This window comes from Stomoxys calcitrans, chromosome 3 (genome assembly GCF_963082655.1).
Source record: "Stomoxys calcitrans chromosome 3, idStoCalc2.1, whole genome shotgun sequence".
NCBI lineage: Eukaryota > Metazoa > Arthropoda > Insecta > Diptera > Muscidae > Stomoxys > Stomoxys calcitrans.
In genome coordinates this window covers 121,063,887-121,087,537 of record NC_081554.1, presented here as the reverse complement: position 1 = coordinate 121,087,537, position 23,651 = coordinate 121,063,887, and the positions used below count along the sequence as shown (strand labels likewise).

At 35.7% G+C, this 23,651-nt stretch overlaps 1 protein-coding gene across 3 annotated transcripts in view; it reads left to right on the top strand.

Annotated features, from left to right (window-relative positions):
• LOC106094207 (uncharacterized) overlaps positions 1 to 23,651 on the top strand; it is a 201,285-nt gene that overhangs the window by 100,318 nt on the left and 77,316 nt on the right. For all 3 annotated transcript variants that reach the window (XM_059364956.1, XM_059364957.1, XM_059364958.1), the window contains one exon: positions 5,088 to 5,275. In XM_059364956.1, the coding sequence (XP_059220939.1) occupies positions 5,088 to 5,275 (188 nt within the window). The remainder of the gene's footprint in view (positions 1 to 5,087; positions 5,276 to 23,651) is intronic.

Below are 23,651 nucleotides of genomic sequence, written 5' to 3'. Positions count from 1 at the left end.
CGACTCCCTCAAGATTCAGAAGACTATGATATGGAAGGATCCTAATAATTAAATATCAAGTAGTGCAGTGACGGGAAACTCAATACAGCCCTAAGAACATCCCAAGAAGCCCATTTACTGGAGACCAATGATTGGAGTCGTAGATAATGAAATATCAAGCAGTGCAGTGACAGGAAACTCAATACAGCCCTAAGGACAGCCCAAGAAGCCAATTTACTGGAGACCAATGATTGAGGTCGTGAATATGGAATATAAAACACTGTCTGTTGATATTAAATAAAAAATTATAAATTTTTAAATGAGTCCTTAAAAAATTTTTAAACTTCTAAACAATATTTGAGGTATTTGCTATATATTAATAAAAATTGCAAATTTTAGGCGTTTTTGTTTTAAAGCATTTACGCAATATTAGCAGTTATTTTGTCTGCTGTGATTTAATTTCGTTCAAAATTTAGCAATTTGTAGAAATTTGAAAAAAGTTGAACGCTATATGCTTGTAGAATTGAAAGATAAGATAGAGTGTAAAAATTTGTTAAATATTTATGATTCTTTTGAGTTTTTTTTTTACTTTTTTACCATTTAAAACAGCAGAAAATATTTGCTGTTTTAACAACAAATTATTGCTGTCCCATTTTCAGCAGGCTGCTGAAATGCTGTTATAGCAAACGATTTTGCTAATTTTACCATCACTATTCCCTGACTCGATGCAACGCTAATGGCAGTCGACCGAGGACCTGCATTATTTGTAATAAAAATTTGAATTATATATTTGCCCCAGAGTTGTCAAAGTCGGATATGACAGGAAGACAGACGGTGGATCATACCTGGAATTACTTTATCTAGTTTTCAACTCTCCGACACCGCCACCCACGTCTGAGCTGCCGTTGAGGAAGGCAAACCCGACAGGAAACGGGGTACTAATAGGGTGCAATACAAACTCTCTCTTCTAGGACATCCAACGAACGGATTTATAACAGAGCAAGTTGTAAAAAGGCAGAATTATGTTGGGATGTGTATTACAAACGGCTCAAGGAATACAATAAGATTATCAGAGTAAGAAAACGTGGCTCCTGGGAACTTTTCTGCGAACAGGTCGACAGCATAAATGACGCCGCCAAGATGAAAAAGTTTCTCTCAAAATCTCATGTCTAAACTGAAATGTTAGTAGACGACATGGGAGTGAGAGCAGAGGCAACGAAGCACATGTTGAAGCTTTTAATAAAAACGCATTTTCCACAGAATACGACGAGACACAGGAATCGTGGAAAAATGAGTTTGATCGAAGGCTTATCATTACAGAATTTATGGTAAAGGAAGCCTTGAAGAACTTCAAACCATGGAATATTTTCGGCGCTACTGCAGAAGGAGGCAGACTATTTGGCGCCCCATCTGTCCACTATTTTCACAGCGTGCCAAGGACTTGCATGCACTCCGAAAGCAGGAGGCAGGGGTGATATTTATACCCAAGCCCGGCAAGGCAATTTATACGACACCAAAGGCTTCAGACCTATAAGACTTAAGTACTTTCTTCTAGGACATCCAACGAACTGCTTAAATACAAACAGCATGCCTATGTCAAGGGATGGTCAGTGGAGACTGCCCTGCACATGGTTGTGCATAAAATAGGAGAATCCTTCGATGCAGAAGGGCCAAACTGGTTTTGCAGATGGCATACGACTGGGCTAGACCTAGTGGTTTCAATGTTAGCCAGAGAAAACTGAAGTCAGCCTGCTCATACAATTTATACAGATTAATAGCGATTTCGATTCTGAAAATGAATATTTCACTAATGTTGCACTTATACGGGACAATATATTGCAAATGTAGCCCCAACCCTCTCATAGTGTCACACTTTTTGCATTTTCAGTAGAACATGTTCATATTCATTTCGACCAAACAATAGGGTAAAAATCGCTTCCTCGGTTAGCTAAATAAAACGCGTGCACTTTTTCCATTTCTAAATATTTATTTTTATATTTTGCCGCTTTTTTCCAAACATTTAACTTCTTCTTCTTCTCCTAACAAAATTTGTTTGAATGATAGCCGCTGATTTTGAGTGCGACTTTCTCCACTGTAGACTGGCACGGTGTAAGAAATGCAACATTTTTCTACTCTCTGTAGTCAAGGCCATTAGTGAGGTTACATTTTTTTTGGACAAAGTTAGGTTAGGTTTCTGTGGCAGTCTGCCATCAGACTCACTTAGACGTTTTCGTCCATTGTGATACCACAGGAACAGAAGAAGGAAGATGCCTTCTATTTCCTACCGTTGAACCATCCAAATCGCTTTAAAAAGCCCAACAACTTATGAATGTTCACATCCGCTAGATCAGACAGGTTCTCAAAGAAATGAGAACCTAAAGTGGAACTCCTTCTGAGTGCTAGTGCGGGACACACACAGAAGGTGTTCTATAGTCTCTTCTTCTTCGATGTCCTCACAGCTCCTGCAAAAGTCGTTGCTGGCAACCTTCAGTCTGTCAGCATGTTTTCCGATTAGACAGTGACCTGTCATGACGAACACAATGAATGAGACATCTATTCTAGCCAATGACATCAAAGCAGTAGACCTCTTCAAGTCTAGATTAGGCCACATAGTTTTGGAACGCTCACAGCCCCCTCTTTGTGACCATCTATCATTCGTTGTCCTTCGGGCCAGGTCCTAATTCCTAGTCTCACAAGCTCATCCGCTTTGCAATTCCCTGGGATGTCTCTGTAGCCCGGCACACAGAACAGGTGAATTTTGAACTGTTCAGCCATCTCGTTGAGAGATCTATGACTGTCGAGGGCGGTTTTGTGTTCAGAAATACGTTTTCCAGGGATTTAATGGCTGCCTGGCTGTCTGAGTAGATATTATGACATTATATTTTAATTAATGGCAAGCATCTCTGCTTGATACACGCTGCAGTGGTCGGATAACCTTTTCGATATGACAATTTCTAGATCTTTAGGTTACACCCCAAAGCCCACCTGGTCGTTTAGTTTAGAACCATCCGTACAAAAGTCTATGTAACTTCTGTTACCAAGGATACCGTAGATCCAATCGGTTCTATCAGATACAGTAATTTTTATCAAAAAGCGGCTCAGTTAGGATGTAATCCACACTGCCTGCAACATGGGATATTGTATCCGTAGCCGCCACATTATCAATGAGAAAGCCTCATTAACCAGTGGTGGCTGCAATTTGGGTAGCCACAATGTCCAGAGGCATAAGATGTAGCATTAAGTTCAGTACATCAGATGGTGTCGTCCTCAGTGCGGCTATGATGCACAAACAAGCCATCCTTTGGATCCGGTTAAGTATTGAGCAGTAGGTGGACTTTGAAGCGCCATCCACCAGACCACAACACCATATAGCATAATATGTCTGACAACTGCAATACATACCCAATGCATGGCACGCGGTCTAAACCCCCAACTTTTGCCAATGGCTCTCTTAGGTATATAGAGTGTCCTTTCTTGCTCTTTCCAAAATATTGGATTTGAAGTTCAATTTCCTGTCCAGCAAAACACCCAGGTATCTTGCGCTTTCTGTAAATGAAACATTCTCTCCACCCAATGAGACAGGTTCCACAGTAGGCAACTTGCATCTCCTGCTGAAAAGGTAGTTCTGTCTTGCACGAATTTATACCTAGACCACTTTCAGTAGTCCACTTTGCTGTTGCACGTAGATTTTCTTGAAGTATATCTCTTCGAGCTGGGAAACTTTCTGATGCAAGCAGAATATATCTTCCTAAGCCAGGGAACCAGTCTATCAGACACAGCTTGTAATTCAACCGGTGATACATCATCAGGGCCTGGCGACTTAAAGGAGACGAAACTTCTTATCGCCCATAGGATTTTCGGCTCAGACACAATTTCCCTAATAGCCTCCGACAAATGCATACCAGTAACAAACTTTTCTGGCGCCACGTTGTCCATTGGAGATTTTCCTGGGTAATGTGTATCAACGAGTAGTTCTAGTATTTCCTCACTAGACAGGGTCCATACATTCTCTGACTTCTGAATATACCCCACCGTAAAAGGTCTCCAGGACAGAATATTTCTTAGCCTAGAGGCTTCAGATGTATCCTCCAAGGAGCTGCAGAATTCTATCCAGGATTTGTTCTAAGCCTTTCTAAGCTTGCCCTTATATATTCTTAGCTCAGCCTTATAGATGTCCCAATCGTGTGTTGCTCTTTTGGCTTTTGCTCTGTTGAAGAGTTTTCTGCAGTCCTTCCTAAGAAGAACCAGGGTCCACCATGGCGGTCACTGTTTGCCCCCTTGGCTTGGCACTAGGGCATGCTGACACAAGCGAGTCATTCAGGGCCTTCGTGATCCGCTTGACCACTATGTCTATATCCTCCGTAGTTTCCACTTCCTTTTGTGGTCTAGAAGGGATAGACGTGCAGAATTTGTTCCGAAATGTATCCCAATCCGCCTTTCGTCTGCTTAGCCGAGGGACCACTTCTTCAGTATTTTCTCCAAGGCTGAATTTAGGGGCCTGCCAAGAGGCGCCCGGACCACCTAGGCCCTTGAAATTTTGCATACAATCTCGAAAACACCTCAGCTCTAACATTCCAAAATTGAAAGAGATTATTTTCGATTAATTTAATGGCTAGATCGACTTAAGACGACCAAGAATATATATAGGATAAAATTAATATATAGATGTGTTAAAAACGGAATGACGAAATTAATATGCCCCGATCTTCTTGTGGAGGGCTTAAAAATGTTTTCGTATGGTAACTTTTTTTCGGTTTTTTTCCTTTTTTATGGAGCACTTGGCTTAAAAAAAGGTTCTTTAAGAGTAACTAGAAGATAAAATTTTTTTAAAAAATATTAATGTTTAACTTCCTAGAACTTACAATTGAAAGGAATAACAGCTTCTGAAAGGAACAAAAGATTATATATGAACCAATATGATTCGGCTTATGTACTTATTGCTTTTACTGGAATAACACACAGGGCTCTGATTAAGATTAGATTATATTTAACCTCATAGTGTGCGGGCATGCACTTGCGGACATACACCTAAGACAACAACAAAAATTACAAATATTTTCCTCAATGTTTGTATCTTATAGTGATAATTTGCAATTTCTTTACCATAGGAGATGTCTCCCTTGCCAATACATAAATCACAGCTTCCTCAAGCGCCGCGTACAGTTAATATGTCCAGACGTTCAACTATACAGGAAACTTCATTCTCCAATCAAATTAACACGGATGATATTGTGCACAAAATACAGAATATGTTTCCCACTGCAAGCGAAAACCACATACGACTACTCTTAAAAAAGTAAGTAAAAACTACCCATGTCATAAGAATGAAGAACACAAAAGTATGTTCGAATAGGCTTAATCTAGCCTTTTAAATGAAGAGTCGAGTTTTGATATTTAAGTATATAATTGGACTACTTTAATTAAATTTATTATATACTTATTATACACTGAATCAAAGATTTCGAGAACTTCTTTCTTAATGTTTCCCTAGCCCCATCCCTGGTACATTTGTTCCAATTTTGACTTTTCACCCAATTTGTCTATATTATTTACAAATTTTAAGAGCTGCAACTTCATGATATCCCCGTTTGTGCTGTTATGAATGAAGTTGTGAAATAAATTTATACTTAATTTAACCCGTTTGCGAATGGAAGGTCTAAACAAAAAAACTACACCTCTACCACAGCCTTGGTACATTTTTACTTCTTATAAAAAAAAATGATATCCTCATGTGTGCTGTTATGAATGAAATGGAAAAATAATTACATACTAGTTTTGACCCGTTCGCGAATGGAATTTCATTTGTAAACAAAAAACTATACCTCCAACCACACCTTTAGTACATTTGTACCCCTGCATAATGTACTCCACATAAAAAACTCCGAGGTACAGCTGTACCAAGCGTGTGCCTAATTTTTATACCCTCCTCCATAGGATGGGGGTATATTAATTTCGTCATTCTGTTTGTAACTACTCGAAATATTCGTCTGAGACCCCATAAAGTATATATCGTCGTGACGTTTTATGCCGATCTAGCCATGCCCGTCCGTCTGTCTGTCGAAACCACGCTAACTTTTGAAGGAATAAAGCAAGCCGCTTGAAATTTTGCACAAATATTTAGTGTAGGTCGGTTGGGATTGTAAATGGGCCATATCGGTCCATGTTTTGATATAGCTGCCATATAAACCGAACTTGGGTCTAGACTTCTTGAGTCTCTAGAGGGCGCAATTTTTATCCGATTAGAACGACGTGTTTTATTATGATATCCAACAACTGTGTCAAGTATGGTTCAAATCGGTCCATGACCTGATATAGCTGCCATATAAACCGATCTTGTATCTTGACTTCTTGAGCCTCTAGAGGGCGCAATTCTTATCTGATTGGAATGAAATTTTGCACGAAGTTTTTTGCTATGACAACTGTGCTAAGTTAGGATCAAATCGGTCAATAACCTGATATAGCTGCCATATAAACTCATCTTGAATCTTGACTTCTGGAGCCACTAGAGGGCGCAATTCTTATCCGATTTTAATGAAATTTTTCATGAAGTATTTTGTTATGATATATCCAACAACTGTACCAAGTATGGTTCGAATCGATCTATAGCCTGATATAGCTGTCATATAAACCGATCTGGGAACTTGATTTCTTGAGCTTTTAGAGGGCGCATTTCCTATCCGATTTGGCTGAAATTTTACATGACGTATTTTATTATGGCTTTCAACAACTGTGCCAAAATAAGAGTTCGCAATTATTATCCGATTTGCCTGAAATTTTGTACGACGGATTCTCCCATGACCATCAACATACTTGTTTATTATGGTCTGAATCGGTCTATAGCCTGATACAGCTCCCATAAAAATCGATCTCTCTATTTTACTTCTTGTTTCAATTTAACCTAACCTAACCAATTAAGGCCACGCACACCCCCACAACACCCTCACTTTAATAGTGATGATTTATTTCTCGCACCATTTCTTTCTCTACTCTCACCACTAATACTCCCACTCATGGCTTTGCATTCACACCCATAACGAATGTTTTAGAAAAAAACCAACAACAATTTGCTGTGTTTATACTTCTTCTTCTTTTATCGAAAATTAATTCCTCAGTAATGCCTTTTCATTATGGAAAATAAATTTTTTGTTGGAAAATAGTTGACCTGTTGTATTTTATATTACTCTAGTTAATTAGGCTTGAGACCATAAACGCAGATGTTGTTGCTTTCTTTTTTAAAAGGTATCATTGAGAGAGGGCGTGTTCTCTTTGTGCCGAATTCGCTGCTGAAACTTCCACCGATGACATGTTATTTTATATAAAATCAAAGATTGACATTGATGTCGAATTGAGTGTTTACAATTTTAAATACCATGAAAGGCGTAGCAAAGCTTCTTTCCGAATCATTGTTCAAGAAGACATTTTTGAAGTCGTTATAAAACCTGATTTTTGGCCCGCAAAAAACTTAATTTATCATTTGCTGCTGATCACATAACTCTAGTATAACACATCAAAACTTTCGTCTCTTTACTCAGATAGCTTATATTCGATTATCATATCATCGCTATTACTGAAACTTGGCTTCAGAATAAGTTATACTATTCTGAAATACTACATTCCAAATATCAAATATATAGGCGTGATCAGAACGATAAAATAAAAATCTGGCGGTGGTGTGCTAATAGCAGTCTGCACTGAACTTACTTCTGAAGAAATAATAGTGATATCTTCCTTGGATATTAAATTTGTAGCCGTAAAGATATTTTTGAAAAATGTTTCAATATTTACTTCATGGTCTTACCTCCCACCCTCTTCATGTGAGGATATTTATTTAATTGCATTGCAGATACGTGCAATCCAATCACCATTTCAGTCATCTCAACAAAGATACACATTGATTTTAGTCTTCCTCAAATTAACTGGATTCATTCGTCCGAGTCAAATGATTTAACACCCGTGATAACAAACGGCATTTCTAATGAATGCATCGGCACATTGTTGAATTTTGGGCTTTTTCAAATTAATTACATAAACAATTCATTTTCTAAATTACTCAATCTTGTTTTCGTTAATCAACCATCTGAGTTATGTTTAAGTTCTAATGATCCGGTTGTAAGTCCTGAAGATAGACATCATCCGACACTCAAATTACTTAGACCCTATCCCACTCTTAAAGTTAAAAGAGATGTAGCAATTGAAAAAGTGTACTGTATTGCTAAAACTGAATTCATCAAACTTAACCCACTACTCTCATCTGCTCATTGGAATGAAATTTTCAGATCTAAAGATATCGATGAAATGATTTCAACTTTTTATACTGTGCTACTTCACTTTATTTCTCAATCTGTCCCTAACACTACTTTTTGCAACGCATCTGGTCCTCCATGGAATACAAACAATCTTTCTAGGCTGAAGAACAAGAAGAATAAATTATATAAAAGGTTTAAACGCTCAGGGTCAACGTCTGACTTGGCATATGGCAGTTATTTGAATAAAATTAGAAATAAATTGAAATCAAATCCTAAATCCTTCTACAAATTTATGAATTCAAAGCGCCGTTGTAATAGTTTACCGAACTTTCTTAGATATAAAGCTAAAGTAGCTTATAACGGTTCAGCCATATCCGACATCTTTGCTGACTTTTTTAGCACTACTTACTCTGATAATTATTATGATTTATGTGGAACATATCCATGAACAATCAACAATTCAGCTTTTATAGACGTGTCTGGGATTACCGAGAACGTAGTACTTGAAAATTTAAGGTCACTGAAGATAACTTTTAATTCTGGTCCAGATGGCATTCCATCGAACATTTTAAAGCATTGCGCTCTCGAATTTCCGTATCCCCTTTGTACACTTTTCAACAGTTCATTAAAGCATGGATATCTACCGGAATTATGGAAGCTATCTTATATAAGAACGCACAGTGGGCCAAATGGCAAAAAAATTGGAAATAAGTCTACAACTTTTTATCTGTTGATTTTAGCCATACAAAATGTTCTAGACATTTGTAGAGGAGGACATAGGCTTTCAGAAAAGTGCTGTTGTTGGTCCATATCTTTAATACAGGGTGAGCTACAGGGTGTCAAAGTTGACCACTTTTGACTTCTCCAAGCTTCTGGGGGCCATAACTTTTGATCTACTCAACCGATTTACATGATTTAGGACTCTAGAGAAAGAGCTTGACAAGATCTAAAAAACTTATGCATAAAGTACCATGCCATCGTGTACTGTTAAGGAGTTATGAATTGTTTAATTTTAAAATATGAAAATTTGGCCTTGGTTTTTTTCAGTGTTTTTTAAATAACTCCGTCAATTTTAAAGCTATAAACTTCATACTTCACACAAATTATGCCAGCATATGTGTGCATAAAATACAAAAGGAATCACGTGAATATCTTTGGCGGTTTAAAAATGGCATCGTTTTCAATATGAAAAATATTTTTTTTGTCAAAAAATTGCAAAATTTTTCAAAAAAGATACTCCCATTTCCTTTAAGTTTTCGCAAACTTTGGCCGTCAAAGCATTATCATTTCTTTCCATTTTCACAAAGTCGAGGTATTAAGAAAAGTTTTAAGTGCTAATTTGGCTAATTTCGATATCAAACAACACCGTTATCTTAAGACCAAAATGGCCAATTTTTTTACTAAACTTCAAAAGTTTCTCACTGGAAAAAAAGTTCCACGGGGATTTTTTCGCTTTTTTTGAACTTAAATGAAAGCTTAAAATGTTCCCAACATTTTAAGGTATGTCTCGCCATATCCTAGCCATAAATGAGATCGTAGCGATCAAAATACTGAAAAAAGTCAATTTTCAAGTAGTGCTATATTCATTGCTAAAAAACAAGTATTACGTCACATTTTATTGCAAAGATGTTAAATAAACTTTTATTTGGTAACACTTCTTCTACAAAACACAAAAAGAATCATGGAAATATCTCTATTCTATTCCATTTTATGGAACCGGCAATAAAAAAGTCAATTTTTCAAAAAAGTCGAATTTCCCAAATTTTGTTTTTGTTGTCCTAATTGCACATGACACACTATAGCCATATTTACGCAACATACCTTATCGTAAAGGAAATTTTCATACCTTTCCAACGATGTATAAAACATTTCTCAACTCGGATTCTATCTACTCTAAAATTCATTTACACTTCATTAAACTCTATATAAAAATGTCTATTTGTGAAATGGAACCTTATATGGGGCCTACACTAAAACATTGATAGATTTGCCCAGGGTTTACAATACAAATGTGTTAGAATAAAAAAAGGTCTCCTGCCAAAGTTTAAAAAAATTGGAATAAAAATATGTGTTTTAGAGCGAAAACACTTCGCATCGGCGTGCGTTTATATGTATATTAGCTACTCCCAAAATAAAAAAGCATTTTAGTTTTGTATTATTTGATTTTATTCTCTACCAAATAATCTAAGGTATCAAAATTTAAAAGCTCTTTAATTTGAATGGCATCGGGATCGTCCTTATCTATATCGTCACATATTTTTGGTAGCCATTTAGTTCTGATGCTGTATAGTACCGGATCAGACGATAACAATAAATATTGAAGTAAATCATAATTTTGGTTAAATTTGGTGCTCTTTCGGGTATTGAAAAGCCGGAACTGTTTAACATCTCTATTACGGGATTCCTGAGCTTCTTCTGTAAGTTCTCCTAACGGAAGTATGTTGTATTCCACAATTTCCTTGCCATGATGTAAGACTTTATGTACTGTCGGTGTTAAAGCTTTCCACGAATATAAATCAGATAAAATGTTTTTTGTGTCATTACTATAAGCTTCAAATTTGGTTGAATTTATCATCTTTTTGCTATTGATTACAGCCAAAATCACTTTGAATCGTCTTAGCAAGTGTTCATCAAGACCGGTTATTTTAGATGTCGATACGGGGTCCTCAAAAAACCGCCTTGCCGAGTTGCCATCATTTGTGCTTCCGTATCCGTAAAGAGGTTTATCTATTATAAGTCCCTTTTGTTTAAACTCCAACTGGATTCGATTCTTCTCTTCCTGCCTCATTTTGTGAAGATCTTGGTTGTTTCTAGCAGAGACATCGCGGTTTCCAGGGCTAGTCCGATATTTAAGGTCATACGATAAATGCAAACAATACTCCATGAATCGAATTCTACAGTGCAGGGGCGAAATACCGAAATTGAGCGCATTTTCGTTTACTAAATTTTCATCAGACTTGTCCTCGAATTGCCCATTCTTCTTGCCACAAATATTGCATCTCCAATTGGACATAACGCCAGTTAATGCGTTTGCCACCTTTCCATCGATCATAGTGAGTTGTAGTTGAAACGAAACTTTTATATTTCTTCCCAATTGGTTTATAACAATCATGGGTAATGCAGCAATTTCTTCCTTTATTTCGTTCACCAAAGATCGTGTTGTGTTCCGGTCTTCCTTTGTATACTCAAACCGAATTGGGCGACATAAATATTTTGACCCAGGTGTTCTATTTATCCATATATCTTGAAATGCATTTTCTTTCGATGATGAAGATTGGTCCTTGTACAATCTCATTCTCAATGGTACTAATGATGCCATGAAAATTGATGCGAAGTTGGCATCTATTTCTGTTTGTTGCTTATATTCGGAAAATCCAGATGATCCATCACAACCCCATTTGCTGATCAAAACCACTTCGGAATTATTACATGTGTTCAACTGTTCTTCAGTAAAATTAGAAATAATTCTAACAGCTGTATTTTCAACAAGATCAGCAAGTTTCACTCTTGCTTTTAATTCGTCCACGTATATATTTGATGGCACCATTTTCGTCCTGGTGTTGTACAATTTATGTTTTGAGGGTAAACAACCCCATCCTTTTTCACGAAGAGCCTTCCTCATTGTTGAGTATTTGTTTCTTGAGAGGCCTAGGTTCAAAATCAGGGCCAGTGCATCTTCCTCCGTGAATTCTGTAGTCGATTTTGGAGTTGGAATACTTTTTACCATTCTCTTTACCCTTTTCGGAGATGCTAATGGTAAAACATCGACAATTCGTCCAACATTTTTTGGTTGTGTTTTTAACAATGCTGTTTTGAACGTATCTTTTATTAAATTTGGCGGATGTGCCGCCAATAGTTCCTCTTGTTTTTTCTTTTTGGTTTTCTCCGTAACTTCGTCGTATGCTTTGCTAGGCCGGCCGGGAATCAGCGGTTTAATTTCAATAAGTAGATCCGATTTCAGCCACTTCTCATACATTTTGAAAAACTTGATTTTTGCGAATGAACATTCTGGCAACCTTCTCTCAAATGATTTGTAGAATTTTTCAAGTTTGTCTAAAGCGTCTTTATTTAGCCTTATTCCATATATGTGGTCCAAAGTGTAAACAAGTTCCTTAAATGACTCCGTGTATGATTTGGAATCATTTTTGATGTCCCATACAATTTTCGAAAGAGTGGAATACTTCAGTATGACTTCCATAACTTATAAATGTCCTTTACGCCTCTACAAAATATAATGAAGAAAATTTGGATTTTGTTCAAATATTTATGCAATATATTCACAATTAATGACCCATTTCAGGTATCAGACGCAATCGTAAAAAGGGGTCCAAAGTGCCTCTTTTTACTTACTCTTCTATAATTATTTACCTGGACTCGAATTTGGTTAAAAAAAATGACAATGAATTTTTTATGGGTAGGTTTTTTCACATTCATTGATACGGTGGATTTCCTGGGAATTCGACATAGCGAAACAGGTAACATTTGTCTGCATCAAATCTTAACACAAATATATATATATATGCAGGTATATTTCTAGGTTACTTTTTATTCAAAAATCATCAGCTTACATTAAAAATAGATGTAGGTACTATACAAACGCACGCCGATGCGAAGTGTTTTCGCTCTAAAACACATATTTTTATTCCAATTTTTTTAAACTTTGGCAGGAGACCTTTTTTTATTCTAACACATTTGTATTGTAAACCCTGGGCAAATCTATCAATGTTTTAGTGTAGGCCCCATATAAGGTTCCATTTCACAAATAGACATTTTTATATAGAGTTTAATGAAGTGTAAATGAATTTTAGAGTAGATAGAATCCGAGTTGAGAAATGTTTTATACATCGTTGGAAAGGTATGAAAATTTCCTTTACGATAAGGTATGTTGCGTAAATATGGCTATAGTGTGTCATGTGCAATTAGGACAACAAAAACAAAATTTGGGAAATTCGACTTTTTTGAAAAATTGACTTTTTTATTGCCGGTTCCATAAAATGGAATAGAATAGAGATATTTCCATGATTCTTTTTGTGTTTTGTAGAAGAAGTGTTACCAAATAAAAGTTTATTTAACATCTTTGCAATAAAATGTGACGTAATACTTGTTTTTTAGCAATGAATATAGCACTACTTGAAAATTGACTTTTTTCAGTATTTTGATCGCTACGATCTCATTTATGGCTAGGATATGGCGAGACATACCTTAAAATGTTGGGAACATTTTAAGCTTTCATTTAAGTTCAAAAAAAGCGAAAAAATCCCCGTGGATCTTTTTTTCCAGTGAGAAACTTTTGAAGTTTAGTAAAAAAATTGGCCATTTTGGTCTTAAGATAACGGTGTTGTTTGATATCGAAATTAGCCAAATTAGCACTTAAAACTTTTCTTAATACCTCGACTTTGTGAAAATGGAAAGAAATGATAATGCTTTGACGGCCAAAGTTTGCGAAAACTTAAAGGAAATGGGAGTATCTTTTTTGAAAAATTTTGCAATTTTTTGACAAAAAAAATATTTTTCATATTGAAAACGATGCCATTTTTAAACCGCCAAAGATATTCACGTGATTCCTTTTGTATTTTATGCACACATATGCTGGCATAATTTGTGTGAAGTATGAAGTTTATAGCTTTAAAATTGACGGAGTTATTTAAAAAACACTGAAAAAAACCAAGGCCAAATTTTCATATTTTAAAATTAAACAATTCATAACTCCTTAACAGTACACGATGGCATGGTACTTTATGCATAAGTTTTTTAGATCTTGTCAAGCTCTTTCTCTAGAGTCCTAAATCATGTAAATCGGTTGAGTAGATCAAAAGTTATGGCCCCCAGAAGCTTGGAGAAGTCAAAAGTGGTCAACTTTGACACCCTGTAGCTCACCCTGTATTAAAGATATGGACCAACAACAGCACTTTTCTGAAAGCCTATGTCCTCCTCTACAAATGTCTAGAACATTTTGTATGGCTAAAATCAACAGATAAAAAGTTGTAGACTTATTTCCAATTTTTTTGCCATTTGGCCCACTGTGGAACGTTATTTAAAGCCGGAAATCGCAATAAGGTTTCTAATTACAGGGCATTTCAATTTTGAATGCTATTCCGAAGCTAAAGGGTGATTTTTTTGAGGTTAGGATTTTCATGCATTAGTATTTGACAGATCACGTGGGATTCAGACATGGTGTCAAAGAGAAAGATGCTCAGTATGCTTTGACATTTCATCATGAATAGACTTACTAACGAGCAACGCTTGCAAATCATTGAATTTTATTACCAAAATCAGTGTTCGGTTCGAAATGTGTTCAAATTTTGACAAATTTTGTTCAGCGATGAGGCTCATTTCTGGTTGAATGGCTACGTAAATAAGCAAAATTGCCGCATTTGGAGTGAAGAGCAACCAGAAGCCGTTCAAGAACTGCCCATGCATCCCGAAAAATGCACTGTTTGGCGTGGTTTGTACGCTGGTGGAATCATTGGACCGTATTTTTTCAAAGATGCTGTTGGACGCAACGTTACGGTGAATGAACACATTTTGAACCGAACACTGATTTTGGTAATTAGGGAACGCTACCAAACGGATACTACATATACCGATTTTAGTAAAGCATTTGATAACGTCAACCACAATATTCTGTTAAGAAAAATAGACCTTATTGGTTTCAGTCCATCTTTACTAAAGTGGATCAGATCATATCTGACTAGACGTACTCAAAGAGTAAATTTGGAACTGCAGTTTCCAAATCAATTGTTGTCTCTTCAGGTGTTCCACAGGGAAGTCATCTTGGCCCTGTGCTGTTTTGTTTGTTCATTAACGATCTCTCTATTACTTTAAAGCACTCAAATATTTTGATGTATGCAGATGATGTAAAGATCTTCAGATCACCGAGAGACTCTGATCAACAGTGTTATCTTCAGTATGACCTTGATACTCTTTACGAATGGTGCAACCAGAACTTTATGGAACTTAATATTTCCAAATGCAAACACATATCATTTTCAAGAATAACCTCTCTTAAAACTAACTAATTTTTGGGTTGCAATCAAGTTGAAGTAGTCTATAGCTTTATAGATCTTGGATTTCTTCCAGACCAACGTTTAAACTTCCGTCAACACATCTCAATGGTTGTAAACAAAACACATAGTGCTCTTGGCTTCATGAAACGCTGGAGTAAAGAACATAACGATTTCTCTGTGACGAAAAACTTATATACGTCGCTAGTCAGAAGTAATCTCGAGTATGGTTCAGTGGTATAGGATTCGTACTACAATACTCATTCGTATGAGTACCGATTCGTATGAGCACCGATTAAATCTTATAAAGCTTCCTACAATAAAAAATCGTAGAACCATGGTAAACATTACGTTTTTGACTAAATTAATTCATGGTCAAATAGATTCCTGCCCTCTTTTGAGTCGAATTTTCTCTAACGTTCCTATCAGACCTACCAGATATTTTGATTTATGAAATTTTCTTATTATAAAACCAACTATGCGAATAATGATCCTTTTCGGCACCTTTGTTATCAATTTAATCAACTGAAAGAGATAATAGATTTATCTGAGAATCGAGAAAGTTTAAAAAGGAAAATTATAGTATTATTTTTTAGTTCTTAGGTTAATACATTTGTAAATATTTTATTAGTCTGTATATATATATATATATATATATATATATATATATATATATTTATATATATTTAAGTCCATAGACTTAAATAAACAAAAAAAATCTATTGCTAATTATTTTTGCCAATATTTCGAGATATCGATTCTCATCATCTGTAATTAAAAACTAAAATTGACTGCTTCGTCAAAGAGTTGTAAAATAGTTGTACCTAAGTGCAAACCATACCAATGAAGAAATTGCTTGGATATTTAATTCCAGATGTGACCTTATACTTTTGAACGCTAAACGCTCTATGATACTACATGTTCTTGTTCCTTGACATGTCACTTTTTATGTATCATTGGTATTTCATTATGTGTTTCATAATTGCCAATTTACTAACGATTCATCACTTTTGTTATCACACTAGTATGTTATTTTGAATGACATAACCTAAAAAATGTGATTTTTTATGGCTACAAATTGTTTAAGTTCTGAAAAGCTGTTTAAGTTCTGAAAAAATCATAAAATTGTAAAAACAATTTAATTTGGCGTTGCTTTCATTCAACTGACGACAAAAAAAACTGTTCCGGCTCCCATATAAGCCGATCTCCCGATTGTACTATTTGAGCTCCAAGAGGGTGCAACTCTTATTCGATTTGGCTGAAGTTCTGCACGATGGCTTACATAAAACAACTGTGTCAAATATGACCCAGTTATAATTTTTTTTTCAACGAGAAATTTAAAAATTTAAACTAACAGAAGTACATGAACAAGACATAAAACCACTAAGGGGCGTGGCATGGAAAACAATTAACGATTTTTTAAGTAGCACGGAATTCCTAACTAAGATTTTCCTTTTCGAGGTTAATTTTTTTTTGTATTTAGAGCGCACAACAAGCCGATTACTGACTTAGGTGTATGTCAATAGTGGCATGGGGCGAATTAATATCCGCACCCTCTTTTTAACCTAATCCACTCCTAGTGCTGGCGACATTTGTTAAGTACTATGCCATGCAAAAATTTCTCCCCAAAGAGTTGTCACACTGCGTCCAGCCGTTCGGACTCGGCTATAAAAGGACGATCCTTATCATTGAGCTTAAATTTAAATCGGACAGCACATATTGATGTGTGAGAATTTAAACCCTGTTCCTTAATGGAATGTCCATGTGCATATTTGCAAATGTTCACTTGTTTAATGTTTTCATTTTGTTTGTGTAAAACCAAGTGACCGACACAAACAACAACCTGTTAAAATCCTAAAACTGGCTTGAGAGCAAAATGAAATAAAACAAGTAAAAGCGTGCTAAGTTCGGCCAGGCTGAATCTTATATACCCTCTACCATGGATCACATTTGTCGAGTTCTTTTGCCGGCATCTCTTCTTAGGCAAAAAAGGATATAAGAAAAGATTTACTCTGCTATTAGAGCGATATCAAGATATGTCCGGTTCGGACCACAATTAAATTTTATGTTGGAGACCTGTTTAAAATGTGCCCCTTGGGGGCTCAAGAAGTAAAATAGACAGATCGATTTATATGGGAGCTGTATCAGGCTATAGACCGATTCAGACCATAATAAACACGTATGTTGATGATCATGAGAGCATCCGTCGTACAAAATTTCAGGTAAACCGGCCAAGCCAAGATTCCAGATCGGTTTATATGAACCGATTTGAACCTTATTTGGCACAGTTGTTGAAAGTCATAATAAAATACATCATGCAAAATTTCAGCCAGATCAGAAAGGAATTGCGCCCTCTAAAAGCTCAAGAAGTCAAGTTCCCAGATCGGTTTATACGACAACGATATCAGGTTATGGATCGATTCGAACCATACTTGGCGCAGTTTTTGGTTATCATAACAAAATACTTCGTGAAAAATTTCATTCAAATGCGCCCTCTAGTGGCTCCAGAAGTCAAGATTCAAGATCGGTTTATATGGCAGCGATATCAGGTTATTGACCAATTTGAACCTAACTTAGCACAGTTGTTGGAAGTCATAGCGAAACACGTCGTGCAAAATTTTATTCTAATTATTCTAATAAGAATTGCGCCCTCTAGAGGCTGAAGGAATCAAGATCCAAGATGGGTTTATATGGCAGCTATATCAGATTATGGACCGATTTGAACCATACTTGGCACAGTTGTTGGATATCATAACAAAACACGTCGTTCTAATCGGATAAAAATTGCGCCCTCTAGAGGCTCCAGAAGTCTAGATCCAAGATCGGTTTATATGTCAGCTTTATCAAAATATGGACCGATATTTACAATCCCAACCGACCTACACTAATAAGAAGTATTTGTGCAAAATTTCATAGGGCTAGCTTTACTCAGTACATCAGTAATTTGTTGATAAAACTGCTAACATTTCCGCTGTTTTCAAATGATACAAAGGTAGAGAAGCTCAAAAGTATCAAAAATATTGAAAAACTTTTATACTCCATCTTATCTTTCAATTTGAAAACTTTTTCAAATTTCTACAATTTCCTAATTTTTAAACGAATTTAAGTAACAGCAAACAACATAACTACGTATATTTTGTCAATGCTTTAAAAAACATTAACTCCTTAAATTGCCAATATTTTTTATTAAAATACAGCACATGCCTAAAATATAGTTAAGAAGTTTAAAAATGTTGTATGGATTCATTAAAAAGGTTTTAAATATTTAATTTGATATCAGCAGACAGTGTTTGCTGATATCAGCAGACATATTTCTCTGGGTGTGAATATTCATTTCGGTGTATCGTATCAAATGACGCCTTTCAACGCTGGTCACCTCGACCCTACAAAGTTTTGTTCGGTCTGCCAAAGCGCATTTATGGTCCGATTTCCATCTATTTTACTGGCTGGATAATGCTCAAAAACTCTACAGAAAAAATTCAATTTTAAGATTTTTTGCTCAAATTGCAATGCTTCGACGTAGATGCCTTTTAAATGAAATTTGTATTGACTCTAGTAGGTGACATGTTAAGTACAATATTGGCATTTTTGCGAAAAAACTGGAAAACCCCTTCGAGTTCTCAAAACGCAAGGCTGAAACCACCAACTTGAAACATATTTTTGTTACCCTACACAGAAAAAAATAAAAATTGGTTTCAATCACGAAATTAATTGATACAACTAATTTTTTAATTAAAATTGCTTCAATCACGAACATTATAATATCACGTTTGTGGAGGAGTTTTATCTTCTAGATACAGAAAGTATTTGGTAAAATTTTGAGCGGCTAGCAAACCTTTTTTGCGTTTACTCACGTTCACACACGCTCACTAGAAATTCACAAGTCAAGGCTAAAAAAATATTTTTCCATGAAAAGAATAATACATTTTTTTTCATGCGTCTTAAATCATACAACATTTGAACATATGAATAGTATTGTATAGAATGTATCAGCCCTGCATAACCAGCTATTTGTTCTTTTAATTTTTGTGCATCTGTAGACAGATTCGTACGGTTAAATACTATATGATTTGAGAATAAGAGAAACATTTTGTTTTTCGTTATTTTTTACCCTTTCTATCTAGTTTACACTTGAAGCAAATCTAGATTTGCGACGAAATTTAAGAAGTCTCGTATTTTGCAACAAGGTTTTCCATATATTTTCATTGTGAGCTAATCGACTTTTTTGAGATTTGCGGTTCTCTTTCGAAATTCAATTCAGGCTAACTTTTTATTTAGAAAAAAGGCATGGGTGTGGAAACTATTAAGAGGTGTAGGAGAAAAAGGGGCAACATTTTTTTTTGGCGAAAATAGTGTAACTAATAATTTCAAAGTAGTGGCGAGCCAGTAATTGGTTCATATCTCTTAGTTCAAACCAAATGTTTCGTGCGATCAGATAATGAATTACATTGCTACAAACTCCAACATTTATAAAGCAAATATGGGTTGCTATTAATTAGTCAAAAAAGAAGCAGTACTAAGTGAGTTTAAAAGTTTTAACATTAAGCTGGGTGTAGTATCTAGTTGTTATAATGCAATTTTTAACTCCAAATTGTTGCCTACTGATATCAGACTACGTCTTATTAAACATTTTCGAAAAAAGGAGGAACAACCCTTACCTCAGTGATAAATGCTGTACATAATCTGAAAGTGTTTTATCAGAATATGGCAGGTATTGATACAAAAACCAATGAAATTATGAATTTCACATCACATTATGACTGAAACTTGGCTTAATTGAAACTTGGCTTAATTTGGACTTTTATGATGCTGAATTTGTATACCCTACACCACTACTGTGGAACAGGGTATTACAAGTTAATGCATTTGTTTGTAACACCCAGAAGGAAAAGAGATAGACCCATTGATAAGTATACCGATCGATTCAGAATCACTTTATGATTCGATTTAGCTATATCCGTCTGTCTGTCGTCTGTCCATGTTAATTTGTGTTCAAAGTACACGTCACAAATTTCATCCGATAGTCTTAAAATTTGGTACAAGGATGTTTCTCGGCCTAGAGACAAAGCCCATTGAAATTGGAAAAAAATCGGTTCAAATTTGGATATTGCTCCCATATATATGTTCGTCCGATTTGCAGTAATATTGCAATAAAATGGTCATTTGTTAATCCATTCTCCCAAAATTTGGCAGGAAGGATTTTCTTATGACTGTCAATATTACTGGTCAATTTCATAGGAATCGGCTCAGATTTAACTATATAGCTGTCATATATGTATATCGCCCGATTTCCACTCCAAGAGCCACTGCAAGCGCATTTATTGATCAATCTTTCCAAAGTTTTGCACAGCGCTTTCCTCGACGACTACCACTATATCTGAGCAGTTTGCTCGAAATCGGTTCAGAATTAGATATAGCTCCCATCAGGGACGTAGCCAGGATTTTATTTTGGGGGGCCCTCCCCACATTTTTTTAAAATCGAAAATTGCCAAAATTCTTGTTATTGTAAAATTGGTAGAGATAACTCAATGTGCAAGAACCGACACATCGGCGGTGACATTTGGTCATAAAGTCAGAGCTGAATTTTACACTGATTGCCAACGCAGTGCAAAGATCTTTGGGAAATTGTATTAATGGCTTCGAACGCTAGAAAACGGCAACGGATCTTGCTCCGTGTGCCCAGGTTCGCATTAACGACGAAACATACCCAAGAATAGAGCTGTCTTAGAAAAATTCAAGCTCGTTTTAGGAAAGAGCTATCGTAATGAAATTTGGGTTGGCGTAAAATAGACGACTGAAACCAGTTACAAAAATTTTTCCCGACATGTTTTGGGGGGAAAATGGGATTGTCAAAAGTCGGCAATTTTTTATATCCCAAAAATCAAACGAAAAAATTTCTCAAATTTCTTAGAAATGAGATTTCTGGATTTTCCGTTTGGAGATTTCCGTTTTAATGTCTTGTTGCATTTGATGCTCCTATTTGATGACCCCACTTTTTTGACAGCAGGTTCTATTCTATGCCAAAATCATTAAATCCAGCTTTCCTCGCTAAATGGTCATAAAATATTAGGAAAATGATTTTTTTTGTCGTAGGGGCTTAGATATAAAAAGATTTTTTTAACTCCAAATATTTTGAAAAATTGCTACGTCAATATAAATTCTCTAAATTATGAATATACAAGCATATGCCCGGTCACTTCGCTGCCTCTGATGGTACACCCAATATCAAGGTGTAACTGTATTGCAATTTTAAGAGCTTTACCCTTATCCGTAAAGAAAGAACATTTTGAAAGTTTTAGTGCCTAAATGTAAGGATTAAAAAAAAACTCTAGTCTGCCGATAATTATTGTCAAGGTGTAATTGTATCGCAATTTTGAGATCTTATGTCCCAATCCATAAATAAAGTACCATTTTGTACGTAAATGTACAAATTTCAAAACAATATTCTAGTCATCCGTTATATACTGCCAGTCTGTAAATAAAGTACTACTTTGTACGTTTTAGTACCAAAAGTAACGAATATCAAAAAAATCTTCTAGTCGCTCGGTACATAGTGCCTAGATGTAACTGTGTTCCAAATTTCAAAGCTGTAGCTCAATCCGTAAAGAAGGTGTCATATTTGCCAAGATGTGCCTGAATCCCAAATTTCAGATATATAGCTTAATCCATAAAGAATGTACTAAATAGTAACAATTACAACACTCAAGTACTTTATATTCCACTCCTGGAACGATTTCAACATTTCATATTTGGTACCACTTATCGTATATTTGTCGAGACATCGATCATTTTTAGCAAATTTTTAAATTTACCCTTCTCTGTTCGCCGTAAAAGTAAATAAGCAATTTTGTACTTTTTGGTACCAAAATATATGACTTGTTAAAAATTACTTAGTCAGCCAACATATATTTCTTAGTAGAATGTACATGTTAAATTTCAGAGCACTCGTTCAAACCTTAAAGAATGTATTAAATGGTACCAAATACGGTACAAAACCTACGTTTCTTCCGTTTCCATTACTATTTTCATATTTTTTCTATCTATCCCCTTTATTTCGCAACAACATTAATTTAAGCCAAATTTCGAAGTTCTTGCTCTTCCCGTTCGCCCTATGCAAACTTCACCTATTTTGTATCTTTTTTGGTACTTTTTTGTTTCTAAACGTCGAAAAACTCTTTTGGCACCATAGTTTAGGATACCATAGTGTACCTGAATTCCAAAGTTCAACGCTCTAGCTCTATTAACGAACAAGGTACCAAAAAGTACCAATTGCGGAATAAACGTACCATTTTTCCCACATCCGGTACTATTTTGGGAAATATTTGTCACCAAATCTTATTTTAATTTTAAGCCTTATTTGAGCCCAAAATCACAATTCTAGTCAAATTCGTCCGCTCTGGGTAAAAATTCACCATATCGAACATTTTTGTACCTAACGTACGAATATCTGTCTTATCGCGCGCCTACGACCCAACACCCACATTCGTGCCAAATTTTATGAGTCTAGTTTTAGACGTTTGGGCAGGGCGTTGATCAGTCAATCAGTCAGTCAGCCAATCAACCAATCACGCGTCTCTTTTATATATAGAGATAAAATTTCATCAAAATCAGACAACGAATTGAGGGTCAGGCGTAATGGGTTAAAATTTTGTCTTTAAAAATATTTATTGAAATTTGTCTACAGAAAATGTTGTTTGGGACAGATGAGCATAAGACAAAAAGACTTAAATATTTATGCAAATCTTAAATTTTGGTTTTAAAAAATAATCTCGAGGTTGGATAGCGTTTTGAGAGTTTTTCGCTGAAAGCTAGTCCTTAAAAAAATTCATTAAAATGTAGTCTTTACAAGAAATTTAATAAAATCTTTATATATAAAAATCAATTAGGGTACTACATATTTTGATATCTGAAAGGGGGAGAGGACCCTCCCCCTTACCCTAATTTCCAGAAACGCCAGATCTCGGAGATGGGTGGTGCGATTTAAGCGAAATTTTGTGTGCTCTCATATAGTACCCTAAAAATAAAAATTTGGTATCCAAATTTCGGATGGGGTACCTAGGGGGGCCGCCCCACCCTAAAACCTACCAAACATATATTTAGACCAATCACAACAATATGGGACTCAAATGAAAGGTATTTAGGATAAGAAAACGTATCTGATATCCATTTGTCAAACCAAGTGCTAGGGGGACCACCCCAACCCCCAAAACACCCCTAAATCGGATATATTTACCGACCATGGCAATATGGGCCTCAAATGAAAGGTATTTGCGAGTAGAATACGAATCTGATATCCAAATGTGGGACCATGTTTCTGGGGGTCAACTCCTTTTCCAAAACACCCCCCAACCATGGCCTATATAGTGACCATGGGAAAATGGGGCTTAAATAAAAGGTATTTGAATGAAGAATACAAATCTGA